Source organism: Schistocerca americana, chromosome 4, assembly GCF_021461395.2.
Source record: "Schistocerca americana isolate TAMUIC-IGC-003095 chromosome 4, iqSchAmer2.1, whole genome shotgun sequence".
Lineage (NCBI taxonomy): Eukaryota > Metazoa > Arthropoda > Insecta > Orthoptera > Acrididae > Schistocerca > Schistocerca americana.
This window is the reverse complement of record NC_060122.1, coordinates 446926918-446953619: the sequence shown is the minus strand read 5'-3', so window position 1 is coordinate 446953619 and position 26702 is coordinate 446926918. Positions and strand designations below refer to the sequence as shown.

Sequence of the window (26702 nt, the reverse complement as noted above, 5' to 3'; positions counted from 1 at the left end):
CTAAAATAATTGGGGAAAGTGGCAATAAAAAGACCATTCACGTTGGTGTGTAGAATGAATGAGTATGGCGACATACCATCTGACTTTCGGAAAAGCATCATCCACACATTCCGAAGACGGCAAGAGCTGACATGTGCGAGAATTACCACACAATCAGCTTAACAGCGCATGCATCCAAGTTGCTTACGAGAATAATATACAGAAGAATGGAAAAGAAAATTGGGGATGCGCTAGATGACCATCAGTTTGTCTTTAGGAAAGGTAAAGGCATGAGTGAGGCAATTCTGGTGTAGCGGTTAATAATGGAAGCAAGACTAAAGAAAAATCAAGGCATGTTCATAGGATTTGTCGACCTGGAAAAAGCGTTCGACAATGTAATGTGGTGCAAGATGTTCGAAATTCTGAAAAAAGTAGGGTTAAGCTATAGGGAGAGACGGGTCATTTACAATATGTACAACAGGCAAGTGGGAATAATAAGAGTGGATGACCAAGAAAGAAGTGCTCGTATTAAAAAGCGTGTAAGACAAGGATGTAGCCTTTCACCCCTCCTGTTCAATCTGTGCATCAACGAAGCAATGATGGAAATAAAAGAAAGGCTCAGGGGTGAAATTAAAATTCAAGGTGAAAGGATATCAATGATAGCATTCGCTGATGACATTGCTATCCTGAGTGAAAGTGAAGAAGAATTGCTTGATCTGCTGAACGGAATGAACAGTCTAATGAGTACAGAGTATGGATTGAGAGCAAATAGAAGAAAGACGAAGGTAATGGGACGTAGTAGAAATGAGAACAGTGAGAAACTTAACAACAGGGTTGAGGGTCACGTAGTAAATGAAGTTGCGGAATTCTGCTACCTAGGCAGTAAAATAACCAATGATGGATGGAGCAAGGAGGACATCAAAAGCTGACTAGCAATGGCAAAAAGGGCATTCCTGACCGAGAGAAGTCTACTAGTATCAAATATCGGACTTAATTTGAGGAAGGAATTTCTGAAATGTACGTCTGGAGTACAGCATTGTATGGCAGTGAAACATGTACTGTGGGGAAAACCGGAACAGAAGAGAATCGAAGCATTCGAGATGTGGTGCTACAGACCGAATGTTGAAAATTAGGTAGACTGATAAGATAAGGTATGAGGAGATTCTGCGCAGAATCGGAGAGGAAAGGAATATGTGGAAAACACTAATAAGGGGAAGGGACATGATGATAGGAAATCTGCTAAGACATGAGGGAGTGACTTCAATGGTACTAGAGGGAGCTGTAGAGGGCAAAAACTGTAGAGGAAGACAGAGATTGGAATACGTCAAGCAAATAATTGAGGACGTAGGTTGCAAGTGCTACTCTGAGATGAAGGGATTAGCACAGGAGAGGAATTTGTGGCGGGCCGCATCAAACCAGTCAGAAAACTGATGACCAAAGAATGAAAAAGAAGGGGAAGCTGTGAACTTAATGGACGTACAGATTAGGGTGGTTGTACTATAAATAATTGTGTCGCAAACTAATAAGGCGGTGGTTATCCGTCGGGACAGTGAAGAAAGTCACTTATACCAAGTTGAATGCTTCATATGTACAGTGATAGCTGTGATATTGTGGTAAAACAATTAATTTCTTACCACCATCTACATATTCACGGAATAATAATCGAAACACTCTAATGTCGGGACTGTGAAGCAATGTGTTAGACTTGGTGGGGCATTTAGTCGGCTGTAATACAGCGTGATTCCGTGTCGATGTTAGAAGCTTACAGGGATGATGAAGAAGAGTAAATGCATAAATTTTAGGTAAGGGACCCTGGTCCGGAGACGACCGAGTCGAAAGTTATAAGCGAAAACCATTCTGATACCTCTGACAGTGGAACACATGCACATGTGTTGTTGTTGTTGAGTGTGCAGTGTAGGCAGTCCCAACGAGCACTTAGCTGTAGAGGTTGCGATGGCAAAATTTCCATTGTATATGGCGTACTGTGTACTGACATGAGCAGTTCCGGTGTACAATATCTGTACTGCAGTAGACCACAGCCTGTGTTTGCAAGTTGAAGTACTAACATGGTTCAAATGGTTCTGAGCACTATGGGACTCAACTTCTGAGGTCATTAGTCCCCTAGAACTTAGAAGTAGTTAAACCTAACTAACCTAAGGACATCACACACATCCATGCCCGAGGCAGGATTCGAACCTGCGACCGTAGCGGTCTCGCGGTTCCAGACTGCAGCGCCTAGAACCGCACGGCCACTTCCGCCGGCAGTACTAACATCGATCAGCGCTAACCAAACTGATTTGTACCAGGTGACAGAACTTTTAGACATGATTTTCGTGTGTGGGCAAGCAAATGGAAGCAGCAGAGAAGGGGAAAGGTTGAACTGGACCAAATATCACCATACAAGACATCGAATTCAAACTATCTTTCCCAGACTGTTCCAACTATTAAGTGAAATAGGACAGTTGGTATCTCAGTACAACGACCGAGGATGACGACGAACTAAACGGACTTCCTACTTACAAGTGGAGGCCGCCAATTGTGAAATTCAGTTTCGATTCATACTGCGCATAATAAAAGCTCATGGCCAGAGGTGTAACGTGGCGAAGCACCGAGATGCACTTCTCAGCCGTTGTCGAGAAAATCGACAGTTAAAAGAAACTGTTGCAGTGAAATACTCTCTACGATTAACTATTTTCCACAGCGTCGTGGCGCAGCGGTAAGCACTCTGGTCTGAAATCCGAAGGTCGCCGGATCGAATCTCGCACCATACAACTTTTTTTTTTGCATTTGTTTTTTGTAATTCAAATGTGTATACACACACACACACACACACACACACACACACACATATATATATATATATATATATATATATATATATATATATATATATATATTCCCGGCAATCATTTGCAACAATCATGCATATAATAAGTTGTTGAAAGTCGTTTGTCGTGGAAAAACTGGCAACTTCGAACATCATTATGTTTTCCGCAAACAAAGTTGTATTTCACAAATGTTATTAATTGTCTTCATAATGTTAACCACGTATAGTTAACGGAAGACGTAGAAACGATATTCCGAAACGAATACGTATAGCGTAAGTCAAACGTTCGAATTAGAATAGAGACCCCACGAACACAAATTCGCTGTGGCAGGTATGAAATATAAACTCCGTTACTCGCTCGTTACACTTGAAGGACAGATGTTGAATGGGGCGAAACGAGCCGCTGCATAACAGCGTAGTTGCCTGCTAACTTCGAAAGAAGGTAGATGCGGTCCCTAGCGCAACTTATAACATCGTCGAAAATCAGTGCGGACGGGAGAGCTTTGGTACACCCTGTTAAAAAAACGGAAAAATGGAGGCGGTACAATTGGAGAGCGATCCGCCTTCACCAACATGCATAAGCAATTCATTAATATATATATATATATATATATATATATATATATATATATATATATATATATATTTGAATTACAAAAAACTAATAATAAAAAAAATTGCATGGCGCGAGATTCGATCCAGCGACCTTCGGATTACGAACCCAAGCGCTTACCGCTGCGACACGACGCTGTGAAAAGTTGTTAATCGTAGAGAGTATTTCGCCGCAACGGTTTCTTTTAACTGTCGATTTTCTCGACAACGGCTGAGAAGTGCATCATGGTGCTTTGCCACATTACACCTCTGGCCATGAGCTTTTATTATGCGCAGTATGAATCGAATCTGAATTTCACAATTGGCGGCCTCCCCTTGTTAGAAGATGCAGTGTTCGCTCGCGTGGATGAGGAGCCTGCAATCAGCACTCGATCAGCTGCGAGAGAAATGAATGTTTCACAGAGTACTGCGTGGCAAGCAATCGGGAAATGCATATAAGCCCATACCATCGACAAAAGATGCGTTTTTTGTCTCCTGCTGACTTACGACCTCATGTTGAGCTCAGCCAAATGGTTCTCGCAGCGCCTTGCAGTCGATCCGCACTTTTCCGCGTATGCAATTTCACAGGTGAAGCCTGTCTAACCAGAGACGAAATGATAAATTATCTCAACAGTCATATTTGGGCCGATGAAAATCCCAACGCTTTATTGTGAAGAGCCATAAACACAGATTGCCAGTCAGCGTGTTGGGCAGGCGTAATCAATGATTACGCTACGTACTAAGCCTGTTTCTTCCTCTCCGCTTATCGGGAAATGTCGGTCTCCTTGACATCAAGTTACTTGGTCCGTTACTAGTCCATCAACAGGGAAAACTATCTGAGAGTACTGGGGAGAATTCAGCAATAATTCTGTACGTCAAGAACAGCTTTCGAAAGTTGACGCCCTTAGTTTGAGCGCTGCACGAGGCTAAGGTCGAGCAGGAATAGATTTTCGATTACATCTTCCGACTCGTTCGTTTCCCGGACGAGTGTCCCTTCCCTCGAAGTGATGATTTTCTCTTTTCCATCATGCCTGAGCGTTTGTAACAATATCACGGTATCATCCTGTAACGAAGAGCATCTCATCATAATCTGATATGAAACTACAGCATTTTGGACTGTGTCGAAAAATGATTGACAAGCTTTGTGACATCGGTAAACATTATGTGTTTTTTTGCTTTGAGCGGAACGTTCGATCTACATCGCTGACTGCAGATACTTCAGTTAACGAAGAGGCTGTAAATATCGCACTTTCCTTCTGCATCTACAAACGAGTGGACAGCAGTAGGGCTTCTAAGTGATTACACATCGGTCTTTATATAACAGATAGACAAATGTCAGAAACATAATTTGCACTGAAACTATTTTAGAACTTCTCTCTGTTACTACTCTTTCACGTAACTGAAACCCCGATCATTTTTAAACAACGCTTACAATGATTTCAAAAAATTGAAATTAAATTAATTTCTTCTGTTAAATGACTTTCGATAGAATATATTTCACGAATATTTTATCTTTCGTCATTGCTTTCATTCTTCTAACGATTACGTGTGCCACGTATTTATTTGCAGTGACAAATTTTTTTCAGCTCTTGTTTTTTTTTCATCTTTTACTTCATATAAATGTGTAATTGCAGTGCTTGTGACGGTTGCCCTTCTCTTTTGCGTGTTTATCCAAACAGTGCGTCGAATTTTGTGCTATTTAATGTAATTTGCTAGTAAAATACATACATCGTATCGTGATCACCGTTAAGGCAGTTGGCCACAGCCAGTCAGAGAAGGGTACATGTGGGTTCATTTGTGAAATATTTAAGACTGCGGGCAAACTTTGAAGCATACAGCTGTATGTTGCATGGCATTTGTTCACGTATCGGCATTTGTCATTCTACAATATACCAGTGCTATTGCGGGGTCTCGCTTGCTTGTTTGGTGAATATTAGTAAGCGGTTCAGTATGGGTGAATGTAAAACTTAGTTAAGAACAGTTACAATTTTACACATTTCACTAGAAATTTATCAAGTTTCCTCCACTTTTAATGTGTTGTTTGGGCTCATTCTGCTACAGTTTAATACATCTGTTTCTTATTACAAATTTTTTTTTATCAGCACAGTAGTTTCTAAGAAGTAATATTAGAGAGATTCCTGTTTTCTTAACGCACAGCAACTGCACTGATCGAAGTGGCTGACGACAACAAGCATGCCAACGACAGACGCGAAGAGACTATTTTAACGCTAGCTTCGACTACAATAAAAGAAAAATAATAATGGTGCAGTTTTTAATCAAGGATTCCGTATCGTTTAAAAGTACTATAATACTGAACTGCTTGGGGTGTTCAATAAGTAATGCAACAAATTTTTTTCTCAGTCAATTTCGGTTGAAAAAATGGGAAATTTATTGTGGGACATCGTGGAATCTTCCCGCTTCAGCTCCTACAGTTTCATGAAGATCGATATTTGATGGCGCTGTAAATAGCCTTCAGACTGGCGTTTGCAATAGAGGTGCGCTCGGAGCAGAGTGTTTCTTTTGGCGGAAAACGAGAGCATTGCAGATATTCATAGGCGCTTTCAGTATGTCAATGGGCAACAGGCAGTGACACAATCACGGTGAACCGTTGGGTGAGGCGTCTGTCATCATCGCAACAAGGCCGCAGAAACCTGCCCGGTCTCTCGCGTGCCAGCAGGCCGCACACACACTTGTGACTCCTGCAATGTTGGAAAGTGCGGACACTCTCACTGGTGGTGATCAACGAATCACGCTCTAACACTCCGCTGTACAACTGGACGTCTCAATTGGCAGTGCAGACACACTCGTCCACTATCTGGGATACTCAGAGGTGTGTGCCCGCTGGTTTCCTCGTCACCTAACAAAAAGACCATAAACAGCAACGATGGAACATCTGCACGAAGTTGCTTGCGCACTATGCAGCTGATCGTGACACTTTATTGTCGAACGTTGTCACATGGGCCGAAACATGGGTTCATCACTTCGAACCAGAAACAAGTCCGCGCCGATAGCTGAGAGGTCCGCGTGACGGATTGCCGTCCTACGGGGCCGGGTTCGATTCCCGGCTGGGTCGGGGATTTTCTCCGCTCAGAGACTGGGTGTTGTGTTGTCTTCATCATCATTTCGTCCCCATCCGGTGCGCAGGTCGCCCAGTGTGACGTCGAATGTAATAAGACCTGCACCAAGGCGGTCGGATCTGTCCCTTAAGGGACCTCCCGACCAATGACGTCATTCGCTCATTTCCATTTACCAGAAACAAAATGGCAATCATGGAGTGGTGCCACACTCCGAAGAAAAATTTCAGAGCCGCACTCTCAGCCGTTATAGTTATGGTTACGGTTTCCTGTGACTCTTAAGGGATTATTTTGTTCGATGTCCACCCTCACGGTATAACGATCAACTCTGAAGTGCATTGCGTACGCTCAGGAAATTGATAAATGACCTCAACGTGGTCGTCGCCACAAAAATGCAAACGAACTTCCACTTCTCCATGATAACGCAAGGCTTCACACAAGCCTGTCCACCCGAGAGGAGCTCACACAACTTCACTGGACTGTTCTTCTTCATCCGCTCAACAGCCCGGATCTTGCACCTTGCGACTCCCACCTGTTTGCTAGAAAGAAGGGCGCGCTCTGCGGTAAGCAGTACGTGGATAAGGGGGAGGTTACTGATGCAGCAGGACCTTGGCTCCGGCGTCGACCAGTGGAGCGCTGCCATGCGGGCACGCAGTCTCTCCCAGTAAGGTGGCGCAAGGACATCGAATTGAACGGAGATTATGTTGAAAAATAGGGTTTTGTAGCCGAATAAGTGGCGGACAGTGTGATGTATTGGAATCCTCAAGAAAGTCAAGTTGGTTCCAGAAAAAACGCCTCTCGTACATGGAAACGTGCTGTAAGTAAGAAAACAGTATTACTGTTATTGTTCTGCTAACTTACATTCTCCATAGACCACTAGCACTTCTACCTTCTCTTCGTTGGTGTTCATTCCACTCACACAAAATTTCAACTGAAGACGTTGACTGAATGGCTGGTGTGCACTTTCCTTCGGTTTCCATTGGTTCACTTTACTGTCAACTCCAGTATATTGACGATTTACTAAAAAATGACGTATTGGTTACGTGATAGGTTACTGAACGGATCTTGAGAAGAAATGGATTACCAAATAAAAGGTATACAGAGTGTAGCTTAAAAAAGACGTATTTCTGCCATTATCTTCGTAAGGCACGAAGTTAGAAGAGTGGCAACCATGTTGTTTGATGTCCCCCTGGTAGCTAAACAACATTTACATTTGCTTGACTATTTTTTAAATTTGTTTCTGGTCAAAAAGTTTGGGATGGCTAAGCTAAATAAGAGTGTGAGAAGTACTGACAAGAAGTGTATGTTAGAGCTGTTTTCAGTTTAGCTACTTCATGTTGTGTATTCATAGTGTATTCTGGATTTTATATTTATTTGTATTAGTTGGAGAACGGTTTTATTTAAATAATGGGGGTACAGATTACTTAATTTAATTTCTATCAATTCGTGTCCGTTACAAAAGTCTCCGGGATTCGCAGTTTAGCAACTGCTATATATACTTCAGCCGAAGTCTGGAACATTTCCTCCATAAGACGCGTTCGAAATTTTGCGTGAAAGAAATTCAAGTGTTAGTGGGGCGGTGCACGTCGACTTGGTGCTGAACATCGACACTGGTTTGAATAGCTTGCTATCCCAGGATGCCTACTTCTTCCTAAGAGGTATAAATCACTGTACGGAGCTTCGACCTGGTACATAGTGACCTACTATCGGACTTTTTATTATGGAGACTCGAGTTTAAACTTTAATTACAAGCAAACCAATAAGCCTATCGTAAAATGAGTTACACCAATATTTTTTTGTTTTATTCGACTTCAGGCCATACTGAGCGATTTGGTTTAAAAGTTCAATACATATTTTTTATTATAGATTGTAATCAGGATAGTCCTGTTTTCTGTGTCTTCGATACGGACTGCTCACTTCAGAACTATATAGCTTGAAATGTATTTGCCCTATATTTATGAAATTTAGGTTGGTTATAGGCATATATATACTGACAGTGGAAATTTCAAGTTACAGAGTTTTTCAATCAGCCCGAAAAAGTTCTTATGATTTTTCGAAAATAATTTTTCCTCAGCGCAGGATAAACATATGACAGAGATCGTGGGTTTGTTTTGAAGGTCTCTTTCGTATTTGTAAGAAGCTACAACCACAGTGTCCGTACAGTGTGATATGGATTTTATAAAGAGTGATATTTAAGACTGGTTCTGTGCGTGATGGACCGTGGGAACAACAGCGGGCGCACTGGCGGAATCAGGTGCTACGTTGCCAGTCACAGGCAAACCATTTAACGACGGCGAGGTTCGCGGCGATGACGCGTCGACTTTCACGGTCGTCCACACTGTTAATCGCGAGGTCCAGCATGCAAAGAAGCAGTCGTAAATACACTACTGGCCGTTAAAATTGCTACAACCAAGAAGAAATGCAGATGATAAACGGGTATTCATTTCACAAATACAGGGTGTTACAAAACGGCACGGCCAAACTTTCAGGAAACATTCCTCACACACAAATAAAGAAAAGATGTTATGTGGACATGTGTCCGGAAACGCTTAATTTCCATGTTAGAGCTCATTTTAATTTCGTCAGTATGTACTGTTCTTCCTCGATTCACTGCCAGTTGGTCCAATTGAAGGAAGGTAATGTTGACTTCGGTGCTTGTGTTGACATGCGACTCATTGCTCTACAGTACTAGCATCAAGCACATCAGTACGTAGCATCAACAGGTTAGTGTTCATCACGAACGTGGTTTTGCAGTCAGTGCAATGTTTACAAATACGGAGTTGGCAGATGCCCATTTGATGTATGGATTAGCACGGGGCAATAGCCGCGGCGCGGTACGTTTGTATCGAGACAGATTTCCAGAACGAAGATATCCCGACAGGAAGACGTTAGAAACAATTGATCGGCGTCTTAGGGAGCACGGAACATTCCAGCCTATGACTCACGACTGGGGAAGACCTAGAACGACGAGGACACCTGCAATGGACGAGGCAATTATTCGTGCAGTTGACGATAACCCTAATGTCAGCGTCAGAGAAGTTGCTGCTGTACAAGGTAACGTTGACCACGTCATTGTATGGAGAGTGCTACGGGAGAACCAGTTGTTTGCGTACCATGTACAGCGTGTGCAGGCACTATCAGCAGCTGATTGGCCTCTACGGGTACACTTCTGCGAATGGTTCATCCAACAATGTGTCAATCCTCATTTCAGTGCTACTGTTCTCTTTACGGATGAGGCTTCATTCCAACGTGATCAAATTGTAAATTTTCACAATCAACATGTGTGGGCTGACGAGAATCCGCATGCAATTGTGCAATCACGTCATCAACACAGATTTTCTGTGAACGTTTGGGCAGGCATTGTTGGTGATGTCTTGATTGGGCCCCATGTTGTTCCACCTACGCTCAATGGAGCAAGTTATCAAGATTTCATACGGGACACTCTACCTGTGCTGCTAGAACATGTGCCTCTACAAGTACGACACAATATGTGGTTCATGCACGATGGAGCTCCTGCACATTTCAGTCGAAGTGTTCGTACGCTTCTCAACAACAGATTCGGTGACCGGTGGATTGGTAGAGGCGGACCAATCCCATGGCCTCCACGCTCTCCTGACCTCAACCCTCTTGACTTTCATTTATGGGGGCATTTGAAAGCTCTTGTCTACGCAACCCCGGTACCAAATGTAGAGACTTTTCGTGCTCGTATTGCGGACGGCTGTGATAAAATACGCCATTCTCCAGGGCTACATCAGCGCATCAGGGATTCCATGCGACGGAGGGCGTATGCATGTATCCTCGCTAACGGAGGACATTTTGAACATTTCCTGTAACAAAGTGTTTGAAGTCACGCTGGTACGTTCTGTTGCTATGTGTTTCCATTCCATGATTAATGTGATTTGAAGAGAAGTAATAAAATGAGCTCTAACATGGAAAGTAAGCGTTTCCGGAGACATGTCCACATAACAAAAAAATGGTTCAAATGGCTCTGAGCACTATGGGACTTAACATCTACGGTCATCAGTCCCCTAGAACTTAGAACTACTTAAACCTAACGAACCTAAGGACAGCACACAACACCCAGTCATAACGAGGCACAGAAAATCCCTGACCACGCCGGGAATCGAACCCGAGAACCCGGACGCGGGAAGCGAGAACGCCACCGCACGACCACGAGCTGCGGACTCCACATAATAATAACATATTTTCTTTCTTTGTGTGTAAGGAATGTTTTCTGAAAGTTTGGCCGTACCTTTTTGTAACACCCTGTATATTATACTAGAACTGGCATGTGATTACATTTTCACGCAATTTGGGTGCATAGATCCTGAGAAATCAGTACCCAGAACAACCAGCTCTGGCCGTAATAAGGGCCTTGATACACCTGGGCACTGAGTCAAACAGAGCTTGGATGGCGTGTACAGGTACAGCTGCCCATGCAGCTTCAACACGATACCGCAGTTCATCAAGAGTAGTGACTGGCGTATTGTGACGAGCCAGTTGCTCGGCCACCATTGACCAGGCGTTTTCAATTCGTGAGAGATGTGGAGAATGTGCTGGCCAGGGCGGCTGTCGAACATTTTCTGTATCCAGAAAGGCCCGTACAGGACCTGCAACATGCGGTCGTCCATTATCCTGCAGAAATGTAGGATTCCGCAGAGATCGAATGAAGGGTAGACCCACGGGTCACAACACATCTGAAACGTAACGTCCACTGTTCAAAGTGCCGTCAATGCGAACAAGAGGTGACCGAGACGTGTAACCAACGGCACCCCATACCATCACTCCGGGTGATACGCCAGTATGGCGATGACGAATACACGCTTCCAATGAGCGTTCACCGCTATGTCGCCAAACACGGATGCGACCATCATGATGCAGTAAACAGAACCTGGATTCATCCGAAAAAATGACGTTTTGCCATTCGTGCACCCAGGTTCGTCGTTGAGTTCACCATCGCAGGCGCTCCTGTCTGTGATGCAGCGTCGAGGGTAACCGCAGCCATGGTCTCCAAGTTGATAGTCCATGCTGCTGCAAACGTCGTCTAACTGTTCGTGCAGATGGTTGTTGTCTTGCAAACGTCCCCATCTGATGACTCAGGGATCGAGACGTGGCTGCACGATCCGTTACAGCCATGCGGATAAAATGCCTGTCATCTCGACTGCTAGTGATACTAGGCCGTTGGGATGGAGCACGGCGTTCCGTATTACCCTCCTGAACCCACCGATTCCATATTCTGCTAACAGTCATTGGATCTCGACCAACGCGAGCAGCACTGTCGCGATACGATAAACCGCAATCGCGATAGGCTACAATCCGACCTTTATCAAAGCCGGAAACGTGATGGTACGCGTTTCTCCTCTTTACAGGAGGCATCACAACAACGTTTCACCAGGCAACGCAGGTCAACTGCTGTTTGTGTATGAGAAATCGGTTGTAAACTTTCCTCATGTCAGCACGTTGTAGGTGTCGCCACCCGCGCCAACCTTATGTGAATGCTCTGAAAAGCTAATCATTTGCATATCACTGCATGTTCTTCCTGTCGGTTAAATTTCGCATCTGTAGCACGTCATCTTCGTGGTGTAGCAATTTTAATGGTCAGTTGTGTCTGTGAATATAACTCTTTTTAAAATCCGAACCACACTGTACCGTCACCGTCGTTGTAGCGTTTTACAATGAGGAAAGAACAAACCAACTCTTTCTGTTACGTGATTATTACTGGACTGAGAAAAATTTGCTTTAGGAGACTCATAAGAACTTTTTTGTGGGCGACTGGAAAATTCTGTAACTTTAGATTTTCACTACTAATACACAGGGTGAACATTAATAATACCGACAACCTGCAGGGACGAATTCCTGACTGGAAACGGAGGAAGGAAGGTTCTATGAACATGTGTCCGAAAATGTATCCTTGCCACTGTAGATGGAGCTGACGAATGAAAGTTCCTTTGACCAAGTGCCGTGTGTTCCTTGAGTGCTGGAGGTTGTGCGATTGACGGAGCGTACTGTAAGCAGCAGAATGGTCCGATATTTATGCCGGGAACATGCCGAGATGGTGTTCGTGTACAGCGGTCGAGAGGCAGCATGGTTACACCAAAACAAGTATCCTCACAGACACCAACCACATCACACAGCATTTCAAGCCATCTTTGGACTTTATGTGATAATAGGTCCTTTGAGACAGACGAACGTACAGGGAGGCGGCGGACTGTGTGTATACTGGGTTTGGAGGACCGGATTCTACAGCATATTGAGAGAAACCCTAATACAAGCACTAGGCAAGTGGCCCGCCAACATGGTGTAAGCCAACGTACGATAATGTGAATCCAGCAAGACAGCTTCTACTATCTGTGTCACCTGCAACGAGTGCAACGATTATCAGCGGCGGATTTACCTCTACAAGAAGGATTTTGTCGATGGTTTTTGCACCAGGCCATCACAGTTGTGGGATATCTGTCATCAGTCCTCTTTACCGACGAAGTAAACTTTACCTTAACTGGAATCATAAGTCTGCATAATCGTCATCTGTGGGCTACAGACACGCTATGTGGTCAGAGGAACTTCATTCGTTAGCGTCATCTACCGCGGCAACGATGCACATGTTCATAGCATCTTTGTTCCTCCATTTCCTACCAGGAATCCGTCCCTGCAGTTTGTTGGTTTTATTAACGTTTAGTTGCCTATAAACCATTAAAATTCCGTTGATATAGGACGAATACATTTCAAGCTATATAGTGAGCAGTTCATAGCTAACACGCCGAAAACTGGACAACCCTAATTACAATCTACACTAAATAATGTACCAGGTGATCAAAAAGTCAGTATAAATTTGAAGACTGAATAAATCACGAAATAATGTAGATGGAGAGGTACAAATTGACGCACATGCTTGGAATGACATGGGGTTTAATTAGAACAAAAAAAAAAAAAAAAAATACAAAAGTTCAATAAATGTCCGACAGATGGCACTTTATCTGATCAGAATAGCAATAATTAGCATAACAAAGCAAGACAAAGCAAAGATGATGTTCTCTACAGGAAATACTCAATATGTCCATAATCATTCCTCAACAATAGCTGTAGTCGATGAATAATGTTGTGAACAGCACTGTAAAGCCAATAATCGCACGGACTGAGGTCTGGGGGACCTGGGAGGCCAAGCATGACGAAAGCGGCGGCTGAGCACACGACCATCACCAAACGACGCGCGCAAGAGATCTTTCACGTGTCTAGCAATATGGGGTGGTTCTAATAAAAACCCATGTCATTCCAAGCATGTGTGTCAATTTTTACCTCTCTATCTACATTACTCCGTGGTTTATTCCGTTTTCCAATTTATACTGACTTTTTGATCACCCGGTATAAATGTGTTTCTGCCCCCTGACTTATCGATGTGCGAAATGTATTTTCGGATCCAACACTTGGGTTCCGCCTTCCTTGTGTTTAACTCCTGTCACTGTTCTAACGCCATGCTCTACACAATAACATTCATACACGTCCATAAGGGTATAACTCATTTTGCATTAGGACTATTGGTTTGCTTGTAATTAAAACTTGCACTCGGGTGTCCATAAGAAAAGATCCAATACTAAGTCCCCTTGGTTCACTGTCTGGTGACTGACAATATTTATACAGGCGACTGTACGCCATCATGCAGCTGCTAGAAGACTTTGCAAATTATACGTAAAATCGTAAACTGATTTTGACCTCTTGATGGGGAAGAGGTGCCATTGTGGTGAGTGTGTTGGAGAGGTGAAGCGGTCTACTTACAGGTGGAGCCGGTGAGGTTCCCGCAGTAGCGCGAGCCGCCCTCGGGCACGCAGGACTCCATGGCCAGCCAGTCGGTCTGGCAGAAGGCACCGTCCGAAGGCTGCTTGCCCACCACCAGCTGCTCCGCTGCAACAAGGCCCACCGCAGATTCTGTTAGATTAGATGTACTCTTGGGTCCAATTGATCCATAGTGAGGGGATCCTCTGGAACGTGGGACATGTTAGAAAGCAAGAATTCGAAATAAATATAAACAAAATACAGGGTGGCGCACGAAATGTGTTACCATTTTGTTTTTGAATATAAACTTTATTGTCAATACAATCTGAAAGGAACATATACTACAATGAAGAGCCGTCCATGGAGATTTGTTCTAACTCAGCACGTGCTCAATATGTCCACCATTTCGTTTCGTAACTTCCTTCAAACGAACACTGAAGTTAGTGATTATCGTACGGCACATGTCTTCCATAATTTCACTGCAAGCTTGAAGAATAAGTCTTCTGAGCTCCATTAAATCACGTGGGCGTTTCGGGAAAATTTCTTCCTTTAGGTACCCCCAAAGAAAAAAGTCACAAAGATTGAGGTCTGGACTACTGCGGGGCCAACTTTGTCTGTCACTGAAGCGCCTTGAAACCTGAGTGAAATGATCCGCATGTCGAAATTCTCGTGTAAAAACTCCAACACAGTGTTTGCAGTATGTGGCCTTGCTCCATCTTGCATGAACCACTGCGTGTTGAAGGGCAAGGAAGTAGCAAGATGCTCTGGAATGAAGCTATTGCGAAGCATGCTCAAATAACGCTCGCTGTTCACAGTTTCTTCAAAGAAAAAGGGTCCAATAAGTCCGTGACTGGAAATTGCTGCGCACGCTGTAATCCTCGGATCATAATGCTGTCGTTCATGAAGCACTTGTGGGTTTTCATTGGCCCAAAAGCGTACATTTTGTTTTTTAACCACACCGTTTAAATGAAAATGCGCCTCGTCTGAAAACCAAATGTTGAGAGTTTCTTCCCTATCCTCCGCCTACTGGGCAAACAGTAGTCTCTGCTGCTTGTGTTCTTCAGTGAGCTTCTGTGCTCAGGTCATCTTGTATAGGTAAATTTGGAGGTCACTTTTAAGAATGCGTTGAACAGAGCGTCTAGATATTCCCAGTTGCACTGCTGCCTTTCTACACGATTTCCTGGGACTTCTCTGTGCAGCAACTCGCACCTCTTCAATATTCTCCGGCGAACAAACAGGCTTAGGCCGAGGTCGCTTCGCTTCCAATATTGTTCCTTCCTGTACAAATTTATTGTACAACCTGTGGATGGTCTACTTGCAAGGGACCCATCGTGTGTTAAACTGCTGTCGAAAACGCCTTTGAGTCACAACAAGGCTTTTCGTTTCATGAAAAAGTAACACAATTGCCAATCGTTGCTGTGTCGTCAGTCTTCCATTGTCAGCCATTGCTGCTTACTAGTCTCCTAGCGGCAGTATCGTGAATTACACGTCATTTCGTAACTCATTTGTTTTTCCAAGCTCTGCTGGTACTGCTGTAGAGATCCCAGCGGGATATCTAATGTGCGTCGTAAATTGTGAAAGAATTAATTGGTAACACATTTCGTGCGCCACACTGTAAGAACAGATATGCTAATATATCTTTCACAGATAGCAAATAAAACTGCTGTTGTGGATGTGGAACCGGTAAAAAAAAAAAACAAAAACCCTCAAGCATATTTACATTTAAAAGGATATAAAACTTGTCAACAAATATTAAATGTTCAAAACTCTTACGTGTATATGCTAATTCTTAAGGTGCTGTAACCACGCATCATCAAATGAAAAAAAATACAAAACATTTTACACCACTTATTTATAATAAACGCATTACTGCACAAAATTTGCGCAGAAGTCATTCACATTATGTGATATTATTAACAACATACGTAGCATTAATCGGTTCTGCTAAGAAATTAATCAATGGAGTTGAAGTAACTGGCCATCAATAAATCCTTTAGAGAACTCTCAGACTAACATTTATTATTAGTTAAACTATTATGGTTGCTGGCATGTTACTGAAAATGTCTATTGCCGAATAGTGGACAAATTTCTGAACCAGAGTAAGTGACTTTAAATCTTGGTGAAAGTTATTCTTATTTCTGGTATTGATTCGATGAACTGAGCTGCTCGTTGAAAAAAAAAAAAGATATATTTTTAATGGCAAATTTCATTAAGATGATGATGTTTGGTTTGTAGGGCGCAGTTATCAGCGCCCGTACAAATTCCCAATCTTTGCTCAGTCCAATCTCGGCACTTTCATGAATGATGATGAAATGAGGACAGCACAAACACCCAGTCATCTCGAGGCTTTCATTAACCAATAAATATACTGGGAAGCAGTAGTGTCTTTTCATTCATTAAAAAGCCCTCTGCAGGACGCTCCTAATACCACAAATAATCGGAATCTGAAAACTTTGGCTTGCTCGATAAACTGCCGCAGGAAATAATCCCGTATGACAGTGTGGAATGAAAGTAAGCATAGTACGCTAGCTTTTTTTATTTTCAAACCACCAATGTCTGACAACACTGGCATAGCAAATAGAGATTTGTTTAGGCGCTTCAGCAGTTCTGTAGTATGCTCCTCCCTGTTAAATTTGTTATAAAGCTGTAATCCCATTAACACTGACAACTTCTTATATCTGCTGGTCGTCATATTTCAGGCATATATTGGCATGAAGACTTTTACAAGCTATAAACTGTATATAATATATTTTTTTCGAGGTTTAGAGTCAGGGAATTGTTTAGGAACCATTTATTAATGTCCATGAAAATTTTATTAGCCTATCTTTCTAAGGCTATACTTAGTTTACCATTTATTACATTGTTGTATCATGTGCAAACAAAACAAGCTTGGAATCTGATAATGTTACTGTTGAAAGGTCATTGATATACATAAGGAAAACTAAGATCCCTAAAACAGAACCTTGGGGGACACCAGATGTTATTGGCTCCCAGTTGGATGATAGGTTAATACACGTCTCCTTCCTACTGCGACTCTGTTTTCTGCCAGAGAAAGAAGACTTGAACAGTTTTGCAGCATTTTCTGTCACACCATAACATTCTAATTTATTTCAAAGGATATTGTGATTTACACAGTAAAATGCCTTTGAGAGATCACAAACTATACCATTAGTCTGTAATTTATTGTATACACACATCTAAGTACAGCTGCAGATTAGCATCTCTGACGCCTACTGAGTAATAACTCAGATTGTGCCGACTCTGCAGAAAATACACACGCGAGTAGTGTAATGTTTTGTATCGGATATTGCTGTTTCTAGGCGCTTCAGTCCGGAACCGCGCTGCAACTACGGTCGCAGGTTCGAATCCTGCTTCGGTCATGGATGTGTGTGATGTCCTTAGGTTAGTTAGGTTTTAGTAGTTCTAAGTCTAGGGAACTGATGACCTCAGATGTTAAGTCCCATAGTCCTCAGAGCCATTTGAACCATTTTTCTCTCTCCGAGTCAGAGAAATCGAGCTCGCAGCTGTGATCACTATCGAGTGCACTAACACAGCTAGACTTGAGGTTCCGACATAAACACCACTCTCCTTGCGTCTCTGTAGCTACACTACTGATCAGAAATATCCGGATACGCCTATGGATTGTGGAATTCGCCGCTAGATGCCGCGAGAGGCGGTGAACGCTGTATTGTCAGTAGAGAAGCAGTAACAACACAATGGTGTGGTAAGGAGAAACTGGTGAGTTTGTGTGCAGACTAGTCGCTGGATGTCACCTGAGTAAGAAATCATCAGGGACATTTCAATCCCTCTTAAGCTGTTGTCCGAGCCGACTCTTGATCAGACGACTGTGAATTGGAAATGCGAAGGAATAACCACAGCTAAACCAAGACCAGGCTCACCTCATGTGTTGGTGGACTGGCACCGTGCACCATTGGAGAGGATGGTTGCAAAAAATCGCATGAAATCACCACTCGTGAGTTCCGAAGTGTTACCAGCAGTCTAACTAGCACAATGAGTGCACGTAGGGAGTTAAGAAAACGGCATGCAATGGTCGAGGAGCTCCTCTTAAGTTACACATTTTTCTAGTCGATGCTACGCAACACTTGAGGTTATGTAAAGAGTGATGCCACTGAAAAATGGATGACTGGAAACGAATGTTTTGGAGTGATGAATCACACAGGACCCTGTGAATGGCTTTGGTGAATGCCTAGAGGACTTTACCTGCCATCATATATACAGGGTGCTCCATTGATCGTGACCGTGCCAAATATCTCATGAAATAAGCGTCAAACGAAAAAACTACAAAGAACGAAACTCGTCTAGCTTGAAGGGGGAAACCGGATGGCGCTATGGTTGGCCCGCCAGATGGCGCTGCCATAGGTCAAACGGATATCAAGTGCGTTTTTTTAAAAATAGGAACCCCTATTTTTTTATTACATATTCGTGTAGTAGTTCCATTGGAACTACTGACGGCCTTGGGAGAGCCAGTCCTGACAAAACTCTACCATCTGGTGAGCAAGATGTATGAGACAGGTGAAATACCCTCAGACTTCAAGAAGAATATAATAATTCCAATCCCAAAGAAAGCAGGTGTTGACAGATGTGAAAATTACCGAACTATCAGTTTAATAAGTCACTGCTGCAAAATACTAACGCGAATTCTTTACAGACGAATGGAAAAACTGGTAGAAGCCGATCTCGGGGAAGATCAGTTTGGGTTCCGCAGAAATGTTGGAACACTTGAGGCAATACTGACCCTACGACTTATCTTAGAAAATAGATTAAGGAAAGGCAAACCTACGTTTCTAGCATTTGTAGACTTAGAGAAAGCTTTCGACAATGTTGACTAGAATACTCTCTTTCAAATTCTATAGATGGTAGGGGTAAAATACAGGGAGCGGAAGGCTATTTACAATTTGTACAGAAACCAGATGGCAGTTATAAGAGTCGAGGGGCATGAAAGGGAGGCAGCGGTTGGGAAGGGAGTGAGACAGGGTTGTAGCCTCTCCCCGATGTTATTCAATCTGTATATTGAGGAAACAAAAGAAACATTCGGAGTAGGTATTCAAATCCATGGAGAAGAAATAAAAATGTTGAGGTTCGCCGATGACATTATAATTCTGTCAGGGACAGCAAAGGACTTGGAAGAGCAGTTGAACGGAATGGACAGTGTTTTGAAAGGAGGATATAAGATGAACATCAACAAAAGCAAAACGAGGATAATGGAATGTAGTCGAATTAAGTCGGGTGATGCTGAGGGAATTAGATTAGGAAATGAGACACTTAAAGTAGTAAAGGAGTTTTGCTATTTGGGGAGCAAAATAACTGATGACGGTCGAAGTAGAGAGGATATAAAATGTAGACTGGCAATGGCAAGGAAAGCGTTTCTGAAGAAGAGAAATTTGTCAACATCGAGTATAGATTTAAGTGTCAGGAAGTCGTTTCTGAAAGTATTTGTATGGAGTGTAGCCATGTATGGAAGTGAAACATGGACGATAAATAGTTTGGACAAGAAGAGAATAGAAGCATTCGAAATGTCGTGCTACAGAAGAATGCTGAAGATTAGATGGGTAGATCACATAACTAATGAGGAGATATTGAATAGAATTGGGGAGAAGAGGAGTTTGTGGCACATCTTGACAAGAAGAAGGGACCGGTTGGTAGGACATGTTCTGAAGCACGAGGGGATCACAAATTTAGCATTGGAGGGCAGCGTGGGGGGTAAAAATCGTAGAGGGAGACCAAGAGATGAATACACTAAGCAGGTTCAGAAGGATGTAGGTTGCAGTAAGTACTGGGAGATAAGAAGTTTGCACAGGATAGAGTAGCACGGAGAGCTGCATCAAACCAATCTCAGGACTGAAGACAACAACAACGTAAAGAAATAAGAATGTTTTGGTTGACCCAATTTTTTCACTTTGTGATAGATGGCGCTGTAATAGTCACAAACATATGGCTCACAATTTTGTACGAACAGTTGGTAAAAGGTAAGTTTTTTAAATTAAAATACAGAACGTAGGTACGTTTGAACATTTTATTTCGGTTGTTCCAATGTGATACATGTATCTTAGTGAACTTATCATTTCTGAGAACGCATGCTGTTACAGCGTGATTACCTGTAAATACCACATTAATGCAATAAATGCTCAAAATGATGTCCGTCAACCTCAGTGCATTTGGCAATACACGTAACGACATTCCTCTCAACAGCGAGTAGTTCGCCTTGCATGTTCGCACATGCATTGACAATGCGCTGACGCATGTTGTCAGGCGTTGTCGGTGGATCACGATAGCAAATATCCTTCAACTTTCCCCACAGAAAGAAATACGGGGACGTCAGATTCGGTGAACGTGCGGGCCATGGTATGTTGCTTCGACGACCAATCAACCTGCCATAAAATATGCTATTCAATACCACTTCAACCGCATGCGAGCTATGTGCCGGACATCCATCATGTTGGAAGTACATCGCCAATCTGTCATGCAGCGAAACATCTTGTAGTAACATCGGTAGAACATTACGTAGGAAATCAGCATACATTGCACCATTTAGAATGCCATCAATAAAATGGGGGCCAATTATCCTTCCTCCCATAATGCCGCACCATACATTAATCCGCCAAGGTAGCTGATGTTCCACTTGTCGCAGCCATCGTGGATTTTCCGTTGCCCAGTAGTGCATATTATGCCGGTTTACGTTACCTCTGTTGGTGAATGACGCTTCGTCGCTAAATAGAACGCGTGCAAAAATCTGTCATCGTCCCGTAATTTCTCTTGTGCCCAGTGGCAGAACTGTACACGACGTTCATGGTCGTCGCCATGCAATTCCTGGTGCATAGAAATATGGTACGGGTGCAATCGGTGATGTAGTATTCTCAACACTGACGTTTTTGTGATTCCCGATTCTCGCGCAGTTTGTCTGCTACTGATGTGCGGATTAGCCGCGACAGCAGCTAAAAGACCTACTTGTGCATCATCATTTGTTGCAGATCGTGGTTGACGTTTCACATGTGGCTGAACACTTCCTGTTTCCTTAAATAACGTAACTATGCGGCGAACGGTCCGGACACTTGGATGATGTCGTCCAGGATACCAAGCAGCAAACATAGCACACGCCCGTTGGGCATTTTGATCAAAATAGCCATACATCAACACGATATCGACCTTTTCCGCAATTGGTAAACGGTCGATTTTAACACGGGTAATGTATCACGTAGCAAATACCGTCCGCACTGGTGGAATGTTGCGTGATACCATGTACTTATACGTTTGTGACTATTACAGCGTTATCTGTCACAAAGCGAAAAAAGTGATCCAACTAAAACATTCATATTTCTTTACGTACTATACGAATATGTAATAAAACATGGGGATTCCTATACTAAAAAAAAACGCAGTTGACATCAGTTTGACCTATGGCAGCGCCACCTAGCGGGCCAACCATAGCGCCATTTGGTTTCACCCTTCAAGCTGGACGAGTTTCGTTCTTTGTACTTTTTTCGTTTGACGCTTATTTCGTGAGATATTTCGCCCGGTCACGATCAATGGACCACCCTGTATAATGCCAACAGTGAAGTACAGACGAGGTGACGTCACGGTATGGGAGATTTTCTCGCGCTTGGAGTATAGTCTCCTTATTGCGCATAAGAAAATGCTGAATGCGGAAGGATATGAAGACATTTTACAGTACTGTGTGCTGCCTACAGTAGAGGAACAGTTTGGAGACGATGATTAATTGTATCATGATAATGCGCCCTAGCCTAACGCACCACTGTGAGGCTATGGTTTGTACACTATAACATTCCTGAAATGGACTGGCCTGTCAAGAGTTCCGACCTGAACGTAATGGAATACCTTTGGGATGAGTTAGAAGTTGACTTCGCTCCAAAGCCAAGTGTACATCATCAGTACATTCTCTGGTTTCGGCTTTTAGGGAGAAATGGGTTGTCGTTCACCCACAGACATTGAGACACCTCTCTGACATTGGTAGCAGCAGAAGTCAGAATGTAGTAAAGCTAAGGGTGGACACACCCCGTATTAATGTCCACAAATAGGTTTCCAGATACTTTTGATCAGATAGTGTGTAAGTTTTCATACAGACAATACCTTAAATGTGCGATTCAAATGAGAATACACAAACGTAACAAGAAACTGAAACAACAACTCAGGAAAAATACGAACACCAATTTACAAAACAGGCGTATGAGCCATCCACTCTGACAACACGTTGAAATTTTCTGTATAACAATTTAACAAGAACATTTATTCTATACAGAATATTAAAACACACCTCACATTCGTCTCATCAACAGGTACAGTGGAGAGCCGAACAATCGATATACTGATTGCTGTCCTCTATGTCATCATATAGGACGTTTCATTGTTATGAGGGATGATCAAGAAGTTCCCTGTGCTTATATACCGCATCGGTTTCGCTCTGGTTGCACATCCTCTGTAGCAACACCCTCTAACGGAAACTTTTTGATCGCCCCTTGTGTACGCCCCGCATTTTTTCTTCAACAATTCTTTACTGAAAATAGTGAGAATTACACACACGAAAGAATGGTGTTTTATCTACACACCCTATCTTTCCACGTAATCTCCATCCCGTTCTATGGCCTTCATCCAGCCGAAACAAGGGCTTGTATGGCCTGTCGGTACCAGTCCTTGTCGTGATGGTGGAGCCAGTGTTTCACTGTGTGAATCACCTTCTCATCGTCCTTAAAATGTCTTCCACGAATGGCATCCTGTCTGCGTCTGTCCTGGTGAATGACACCATTAGCTCGCTGCAACATTTCAGGTGTGACAGCCGTGGGTGGTCTTCCCAACCGCTGCAAATGGTGGAGCTCCGCCGAACCGCCTTCTGGTGACCTCACCCTCCGTGCCCAGCGACTAACTGCACTTCTGTCGACAGCAGATGCTCCATAGACTTTGCACAAGCGTCTGTGTATATTTCACACAATTTCTTTCTCTTCAGTGAGAAATTTAATGACAGCACGTTGCTTGTAACGTACATCACTTACAGGCGCCATTTTGAAACTGTACTGCAGCTACTCTATCTGTCGGAAGTGATGGAAACTTGGCGCGCTCAGTCACTAGGCTTCAAATAATACATATGTACGTTTTGCATTCGTAGCATTGTTTTCGGCTGAGAAAAAAAACGCGATGGGCAACCCTCGTATACTAACTCGCTATTAGTAAATGTCTTGTGACAAATAAGTTGGAAGAAATCTGCACATCATTGGATCTAAAGTGATTTGTAATGGAGCTAATTGCCCCGAAAGGTGCTGGTTGGAAACGTGTTACTCAACGATAAACTACAAAGAGATAGCGACGAATCATGATTCGCATCCTGAATTTGCTTAGAACTTTGTAATCCTGGGCTTGAAGCAAATGTACATATCTTAGGAAGAAACGTGAAAAAGCAATAAAAATTTTTTGCCTTCATGTTAAGCATCTGTCGCCAGGATATCAGTTCTGATGACATGCATTACAATAGTGCGTGCTGCCTAGCTCCCAGGAAACCATCTATTTGTCAGCCCTGTAAAAACATGGCATTTGCTTCAAAGGCGAGGAGCAGCGCTCACTACGAAAGCGACAGTATTTTATTGCTCTTCGCTTGCTGCTTTGTAAGCTTGCTTTGAGTCCAGGTTTACAAATTTCCGAACAGTTTCAGGTTATGAAAGTAATGCATTTAGGATAGTAAACTCAGTAACACTGTGTTGCGTTGTAATGTCGCTGTGAACGTTTGCTTGTATGTCAATATCGTTATTCCGTCGCGGGCGGTTTCCAAGTAATCGTCGAGTAACACTGTTAGAATCATCACCTTTAGGGCCATCTAGCGCTCTTAAAAATCACTTAAGACTCTTATGTTCTGCACATGTTTTCCTATGTATGTGTCACAAGGAATCTGCTCATGGTGAGTTAGCACATAATAACGAAATATCTTGCATGTTGACTAGAGGATAGCAATCAGTTTGTCAGCTGGTAGGCCCTCTTAATGTATGTGACGATGAGACGAATGTGGCCTGTGGTTTAATATTCTGTGTAGAGTATAATTGTCTAACTAAACTGTCTGGCAGAAAATTTCAGCATTTTATCTTTGTGATTGCCTCTTCCATAAGTGTTATAATTGACTACTTACTGTTTCAACTCTTTGTTCCATTTGTGTATTTGTGTTTTAGATGTATAGTTTAAGGTAATGCATACACGATCACCTGTATGTTTTGCACGCTTGCGGACAATTTCATGCATGGATTTGAATGAGGCTAGGAGAGAGGAAGTGAGATTTTACTGACATTTTTAGACAGTTAATGCATCGATTTAAAATATTTCGACGATTTTTTTCTCAAAGTATTTGTCAGGATAGTAATAATCACGCTGTTGTACGCTCTAAACTAAGTATCTACCGTGTATTTCGGCAGATAAGACGATAGTTGAAGCATAAAAAAAGGCGCTCAAAATCGGGATCGTCTTAAACGACAGATATAAAACATAGATTGAAACTGATATAAATTAAAATCATTGTGAAATAAAATAGATCACTCACCAACGCATTTAAATCGCTGCAAATCCACACACTCATCATATAAGGAAAGCAGCTCCTCACGTACATTCTCACTTTCGTTGTTGAGATGTTCGTCATGTGGGTTGCTTAATAAATCGTTCTCAGTGCCGGCCATTGCAACTGAAACTCCAAAATTCTTGGACGATTAGATCACTATTTGCACTTTTTCCTAAGATTTGATCACGAAATCACACAAAACATCAAGCGATGCAACCCGTATAGCTCCACTCTTCGTATACGACTTTTCGCCACTCATCATCCAAATTGTTCCATTGTTCACGCATGAGGTCTTTGAATGGTGTACTCCGAGGAACGTCTAAATATTGTAGCACTGAAATCAAACCAGCCGTATGACAGCAATCGTAATATCGCTTCGTGCTATGTGATTTTTGGAACTCTCAGTTACGTGACTGAGAAACATATCCAATACCAACAAAGTTAGCTGATTTCGTAGAGCACCTGGTCTGCCACACATTTTCCATCCACAGGTTTGCACCATCCTCCTCCATTCATCCCTTTTCGTGAAAATGTACAAAAATGCCTAGTGGTAATTTGATTTTGGGAATAGTTTTCCGCTTGAAAATAACCATGGGTTTTAACTTTGTTCTATCTACCGTGCCTTAATACCTTGTCTTTTTATGGCCTGCAATTCTGAACAGCTTTTACGCCTTTTGTTTCCACAGTTCTATTATTTATCATTTCGTAATTCTTCTTTGTTTCATCTATATTTCCAGTATCAGATAGTGGAAAGTTGTATTTTAGCATCATATGAATAACACGTTTATGAAAATTCGTAATTTTGTGATCAAGAATCTTCGGCAATTTCACCGCAATTTTTATCTTCTGCCGTATTACCAGCTTTTTTTTCTGTCTACTACGCTAAAAAGTTCCGCTAGCTTACTTAATCCGTGTCCAATAATCAACTGTTCTCCGCTCTAGAACTGAGCCACCAAAGATACAAAAGTTCAGAGATAATACTGTCACTGCAGTAGTAAGTCGACTATTCCACAGATGTCACACGCAACTGCTTCGCTCTTGTAATATGAAGTTTCCACTCATTCTGAACCTATCCGCAAATAAATGTCCATTCCTACCATATATGTCCACCTCTCAGAGCACACAGAAAACTATATATCTTTGACGAAAATTTGTCCACGCCTTATCTGAAGGTCATCTTATCCGTCGAAATTTACGGTAATCAGTCAACAAGCCAACTTGTTAATCGCAACAAGGATGAAGGTCTTCATGTTCATCGGCGTGTCAGTACTCATTTCACACGCTGGTGGGGAAGTGACAAATATATCAGTTACATATGCACGTCTGCTGGTTTGATGCTTCACACTTTTTCTGTATTCGGCCATCTTTCAGACTTACTTCCTAAGTTTTCGATTATTTGTGATTGATGTGAATGGATGGGAACTAAGACTTGAATGCAGTGAGGTGGTTCGAATGGTTGTAGGTTGTAGTCGTTTTTCAGAGATAAAGAGGCTTGTACGGAATAGACAAGCATGGAGAGCTACGTCAAACATGTCAGACTGAAGACAACAACAAAAACAACAACAACATTATGAATGAAATTAACTGCGCTGAAATGGCTTAATGGGTCGATAGGGATAAAATCAATGCAGATGCAGTAACGTGAAATTGCACCAGCACAAACCGTTCACAAATACTGAATCTGCAGTTTAATGAATTTGTTGACAGATGAAAATCTGTAACAGATAGGGATTCGAACCCATATTTCCTGCTTAGGGTATGTGGGAATAGTACCGCTGGGGGAACGAGGTATCAGTGAAGGATTGAGACAAGCCTGTGGGCGCGCCAAAATAGCCTAATTGTGTTCATACGACTGCTTGTGCTAAGTAGGAAAAACGTGTCAAAGTCCGGATCCGCTACG

At 42.6% G+C, this 26702-nt stretch overlaps 1 protein-coding gene across 1 annotated transcript in view; it reads right to left on the bottom strand.

Moving 5' to 3' along the window:
* LOC124613538 (neuropilin-2-like) overlaps positions 1 to 26702 on the bottom strand; it is a 246788-nt gene that overhangs the window by 91140 nt on the left and 128946 nt on the right. The window contains exon 4 of the mRNA XM_047142249.1: positions 14242 to 14367. Within this exon, the coding sequence (XP_046998205.1) occupies positions 14242 to 14367 (126 nt within the window). The remainder of the gene's footprint in view (positions 1 to 14241; positions 14368 to 26702) is intronic.